This window comes from Hermetia illucens, chromosome 6 (assembly GCF_905115235.1).
Source record: "Hermetia illucens chromosome 6, iHerIll2.2.curated.20191125, whole genome shotgun sequence".
In the NCBI taxonomy this organism is placed as follows: domain Eukaryota; kingdom Metazoa; phylum Arthropoda; class Insecta; order Diptera; family Stratiomyidae; genus Hermetia; species Hermetia illucens.
The window spans coordinates 5,250,125-5,256,290 of NC_051854.1; the positions used below are offsets into that span (position 1 = coordinate 5,250,125).

Consider the following 6,166-nt stretch of genomic DNA (forward strand, 5'->3'; position numbering starts at 1 on the left):
GTTTACTGATTGGTTTGTTTATTTTTTTCAACAGAAGAATTTCTCGAAGGTCTGAAAAGAGCTCAACGGGCTCGCCTCGAAGACCAACGTGGCACCGAAATCAATTCGGAACTTCCTGACTTTCTCAAAAACAAGGAGAATCTAAATGCCATCAACAAGCTTCGTAAAACCAATCAACTACCAAATGATTCGTCCACGCCCCAAAAGCAAACAGAGCCAGTCCCATCGGCAAGGAGCAGCCTCGATTCAAGCGTTCTTCCCCCGCTAGGCGATCGTCCACAGCCGGCTCCTCGCTACTCAATCACAAAGTCCAACACTTGTGCCAGTATCTTCCCAACCAAATCCATCGATCTGAATGGAAACGCCCGATCAGATGCAATGAATACAAGCATGACTAGCAGCAATGGCAACAATATTAGCCCGACGCGATCGTCAACGTCTAATGATTCCAATATCGATTATGAATCGACCGAATCGAAAGCACCACCACCGCCATTACCCCCGAAACCAAAAATCCTTCCGATGAAACCATCGAATTGGGGACAATCTCCGCAATCAGCCAATTCATCGCCTAGCAAAATACAAGTTATTGATAATTCAGTATCGGCAGCTGCACGACGCCATTTGAACTTGGACCATCAGCATTCGAATAGTCACAATGTGTATTTGGATCAGCCAACAAGCAGCTTCGTTTAAACTAGTTATGGATTTAGGATTAGGTGTGATGTGAAAAAAGATGTGTTTTTCATCATTTTGTAAATTATATCTTCCGAATAGTATTAAAGAGTTAACTTTTAAGGAAGATGCCATGCAAGAATTGCAGAAATTGGTATTGAAGAATCTTCACGTTTGAAAGGGATCCTGTTGTTTTTGCAAGAAACGGAAATTGGATAATGAAGCGGTAACTTTGTGAGTGATGAAATTACTAGATCGGTATTTATGAAATTTTTTATATTCTGTGTATAAAATGTAAGAGAAAATCTACATTAATTTATTGCGATAAGATACAAACGTATTTTTAGTTGAAATAAATATGAATATCATTTGCGTATCAGCCTTTTTTGCTGCTCACATAACCCGAATGAAAGCGACATAGGTACTAACACCAATTCATTTCATTTTCCCAGCTTCATTCATCAATTTCGTCCTTCATGACACTTCATATCTGATAATAAATTGAAAAGTTCGGGATTGAAATACGAAGAAAACCACGTTCAAGACCGCAGAACCTCACGCAAGATAAGGATAACGAGCTTTATATCAATAGAAGACAAAGCTGAAAAATTTCTCAAGCTGGGGAATTTATGAAAATTAAAATTTATGTCAAAACGAATGAGGGAACCCACCTGACTTCCAGCTCGAAGGACTGGTAAGTTCAAGGTTTATTACTTATTGTTGGTTAATATTCAGCAGACGCAGTACTTGGAGCTGGTTCTAAGCGAAAGTCTGACTTTCAAATTAAAAGACACAGCGGAACTTCGATTATGGTTTTGATATCGTACTTGGAACCGGCTTCGAGGATGCGCTCAACTGCCTCGTAGAAGGTATTCTCCTCCGACTCTGAAGTCTCCCCTGTAGGGGCGTGAACGTTTATGAGGCTTATATTTCTAAATTTGCCTCGCAAACGCAGAGTGCATAGCCTTTCGCTTATATTTTCAAAGCCGATAACAGCAGGTTTCATTTTTTGGCTGACCAAGAAACCTACTCCGAGCACATGGTTTACTGGATGGCCGCTATAATATATGGTGTAGTGGCCCTTCTCCAGGAAACCGGTCCCTGTCCAGTGCATCTCTTGCAACGCTATTGGATCAGCCTTATATTGGGACAGATTATCGGCTAGTGCTCAGCAGCACTTGGTCTATGCAGGGAGGGCATGTTCCATGAGAACATGTGCAAATCGTTATTCCCTTGTCGTTTTAAATTCCATCCTGCCCGAGGCTCGTTCTGTGGCTGCGTAACTTGGGTTTTCCGTGTAGGGTTGTCAGCCGTACCCAACCCCCAACCTGGAGGACCAGTTGGTACATTTTGTCCCGTTTTTAGGCGCGGGAGGCTCGCCTTCATCCTTCTCCGTCTGCAGTTTTTCATGAAGCCCCATGAACTCCCAGCGATCACCAGAGGTGGAGATAGAATTTGGTAGTAGAGCTGTTGGTGGCGTTTCTCAGGTTTTATGCTCCATCGTGGGTACCACATTTCGCCCTGGGACCTATACTACCCTTTGACGCTTTGCTGGTGTCAAAAGACACCGCTTTCACAACTCTGCCCTTGGCCTTGGCTACAGATATTTTTAGTAATAGGTCGTTTAAGCACGTAATGGTCGATTTCCCATTTCTGTACGCACAGCAATGCTCCGCAAGCACGTTTTTTGTCGCTAGGAAAATGGAAAGTCTTTCCTTGACCATACCATTAAGAATTTTGGCGAAACTGTTTATTAGGGAGATAGGTCCGAAGCTCATGGTGTTGTTCAAATCAATGTGGTTTTTGGGTATTGGAATAATCTTGACTGTCCTCCATTCTTGTGATGGTTGTAGGGCTCTCCAAGCCCCATTAAGCGCGCTCAGAAAGTGAAATTTGGTTTCTTCATTCAGCCGGTTTGCATAAGAATAAAGTGTTTCATTCCCTGGAGCAGACTGTCTCTTATGCTTAGCAAGAAATTTGTTGAGAGCATCCATGTTGAAATCCGCATGGCAATAGGTAGCATATGGTGTTGTATCTAGCGGTACAGATCTTTTGCCATCTATTTCTATTTTTGTTTCTTGTATTTATCTCATGATGTAAGCTGTCTGGACTCCTCCTGAAACGGGGGAATAAATCAACGTTACAATGATTTTGCGTTTAACATTTAGTATTTCTGCAATCAGTATTTCATGTCCAGTGTCAAAAATGGGTTTTCTAAATGTTATTCCGCTGCGAAAGGCGAGCGCCTTTCTGTCATCTTCTTTTTCTGCAGTCTTTGCCCCGTTCACAAGTCGGTTCGGCTCATCGTGATCGTTTTCGCCATTTAGCCCTATCAAATGCCTGATCTGAATCTCCAGGCTTTTAAATCCCCATCCAACGTATCCCCAACGTTCCTCCCAATCTTGGCAAGTTAGTTCTCGTTAGCGCGAATTACGTGACCATGCCTCTCTCGCAATTTTTCCACGATCGATACAACTCCATATCAATCGCGGATATCCTCATTTCGGATGTGATCAAAACGTGTCATGCCACTAGTCCAACGCAACATCCATTACTGCAAGATGCGGTTCATTGTTTTTTATAGTCGACCAACGGTCAGAATCATAGAGAACGACAGGACGGACGACATTGCGGCAAATTTTAGATTGAAGACGTTCGTTGATAAGTCGATCAGAAAGAACATCAATTGTGAAACGCCACTTCATCCAGGTTGTGTTAATACGTGCAGCAATTTTATATCGCAGTTCTCCATTGGGTGATAGCATTGTCCCGAGATATTTAAATCGCTCAGTGCCGCTGACAGTGATTGTACCTGTTTCATGGGGATCGGTCATCAAAAATTCAGTTTTATTCAGATTGAATCTGAAACCGTGTTTCATGAGGCGATCATTCCATGTTTGAAGAAGTTGTTCGCGGTCAGCTTTGCTAATGAGACGCTGGGAGAACATTATCTGGACACAGCAGTGTATAAGGAGCTGGACGTTTGATATCCCGTGTGACAGTGTCCATCATCATCATCATCAACGGCACAACTACCGGTATTCGGTTTAGGCCTGCCTTAATACGGAACTCCAGACCTTCCGGTTTTTGCTCTGAGGTCCACCAATTCAATATCATTAAAAGCTGTCTGGCGTCCTGACCTACGTCATCGCTCCATCTCGGGCACGGTCTGCCTCGTCTTCTTTTTCTACCATAGACATTGCCCTTATAGACTTGTCGGGTTGGATGATCTTCATTCATACGAATTAGGTGACCCGCCTACCGCAAACTGCTAAGCCGGATTTTATCTACAATCAGACGGTCGTGGTATCACTCGTAGATTTCCCCGTTATGTAGCCTACGGGATCGTCCCTCCTCATTTAAGGGGGAATGGAGGGCGCGTTCGAGAGCAGAATCCTCCGAAGAATATTCTGCTCTCGAACGCAGCCACCAAAGCAGACGAACGCTTCAGAGGGTGGACAGTAGGGCCAAGCATCCATCATAGCAAGAGATAATATTTTAAATAGTTCCGCTCGGAGGCTGGTGTAAAACCGTGGGTGAGTGCCTATAAAATTGTTATGATACGACTTAGAGGCCGGCGGTTTCCACAGATCACATTCGCTACCCTCCTGTTGAAAATAATTCAGGGGGTTAATTCCCTCAGCAAGGGAAGAGCGCCGAGAGCTTTCAGAGATCTCCAAATGTGGTGGCTATTGCGACAGTAATAGCACACGAGCTGCTGGAAATCTGCGATAGAGCAGGTGAAAATAAAGCTCCAGGCGTGGATAGAATTCCGACCAGGGTCCTTAGTATCGCCGTGAAATCCAGACCGGATATGTTCGCTGAATTGTTTGAAGCGTGCATGTCTGTAGGGATATATTCTGCACTATGACAAGGGCAGAATTGGGTACTGCTACCTAACACTGGTAAACTTCCAGGTGAGCCATTCTCCTATAGACCCATATGTCTTCTAGACATTATGGGTAAATTGCGGATGGGTAGGTAGGTAGGTATCAGTGGCTGCTCCGAGCAGTCCAATTAGTGTTGTGGTGCCAGAGTCCAGCCGTCTTGGATCTTCAGAGCCAGTCCGTAGCATTCACGAAAGAAAATAGCACCCCACCATCATCTCTCTGAGGTCCCCAAAGAATGGTTTACCCAGCATCCGTAGCCTGATTCCAGCTAGAGCTGGGCAATCGCAAAGGAAGTGCCTGAGGATTTTTCCCTTTCTCCGCAGCTTGGGCAATATGAATTGAAGAGTATGCCGAGCCTGGTGACATCGTTTCCTATGGGCCAGTGAAGCATGTATCAGCACGCGACGCAGCAGCTCTTGTGATGCGGATAATCTATAATAGATTTCGCCCGACTGTTGAAAGTCAAGGAGGCCTATCAGATCGGCAGTATGGGTTCCGGAAAACCAGATCAGTCATTGATGATATCAAATTGATTGTCGGCTTGGCCAAGAAAGCATTTCACGGAAAGGGTATTGCTAGCAAACCTGGCCAATTGGCGTCGTATCCAGAAGTTCCTGGCGACGATTGGAGTTTCCATCTATCTCGTCGCTATTCTCGGTGGCCACTTGCAAGAACGGAGGCTCTGTATAACACCAATGATAGCCCCAAGAAGTACGTTGTCTCCGCGTGTGCTCCACAGGACTTCGTACTGAGCCCACTGCTGTGATGGTCCCGAAGTATGCCGCAGTGGTGGGTTATGCCGACGACATAGCATTCGGAGATGCTGAGATGTACTCATGTGAAGTAAACAGTGTTGTCAGACCCTGGTTAGAGAACGCTGGGCTGATACTTGCAAAGGAAAAAATGCAAGTTGTTTTCATCATAAGGCACCGTAAAATAAATGTTGTATGCAATCTCGCTATAACGAGCGTACATAAACTGAGTGTGGTCTACAGATGAACAGGCCAAAGGGTGTATTCTGTCTTCAGGGCCGTCTCAGATGATGCGACGTTCGTGATCTTAGGAATGTTCCCGATTGACGTCTTGTTCCACCTCAAGTCCATCTCTCCCTTGTTGCAGGTGAAAATGTCGGAAAGAAGAGATCTATAAGTAGATCGCAACCGCGATGGTATCACTCAAAAAAGGGCCGCTGAACCCACAGTTTGATCAATGCCGTCGGGAAGTGGTGGAGAGAACTGCAGGTGAGATGTCGTCACCGGAGAACTTTGTCTAGAGGATGTTAGCATGCCAGGGGGCTGGGCTACGATCAGCTTCATGATCAGAACGATCCAAAGTAGGAAGAAGAGGTCAGGAAGGCGCGATTATGAACGCCATGGATAAAAGGAAGGAGACATGGCGTGTCCAGGCCAGACCTTTTTAAGACTTCCATCCCTCTACAAAAAAGACATTGAACCGATTTTAATAAGATTTTGTTTTCAAGTGAATCTTTAAGCCAGAATCCTTTTGACGACCAGGAGAGCAAGGCAATATGGTGTCTTCCCTCCTCAAGAAAAAAGGGAACAAGTCAACTCCGTTCGAATATTTATTACTACCAACTAACA

The 6,166-nt window shown here is 44.8% G+C and overlaps 1 protein-coding gene across 7 annotated transcripts in view; it reads left to right on the plus strand.

Annotated features, from left to right (window-relative positions):
• Positions 1 to 1,051, plus strand: part of LOC119658718 (regulator of G-protein signaling loco) — a 103,091-nt gene extending 102,040 nt beyond the window's left edge. For 6 of the 7 annotated variants that reach the window (XM_038066338.1, XM_038066344.1, XM_038066341.1 and 3 more), the window contains one exon: positions 35 to 1,051. In XM_038066338.1, coding sequence (XP_037922266.1) covers positions 35 to 696 — 662 coding nt within the window. In that variant the 3' untranslated portion in view covers positions 697 to 1,051. The remainder of the gene's footprint in view (positions 1 to 34) is intronic. The other variant, XM_038066340.1, reaches the window with a different exon arrangement.
• The last annotated feature ends 5,115 nt before the right edge of the window (positions 1,052 to 6,166 follow it).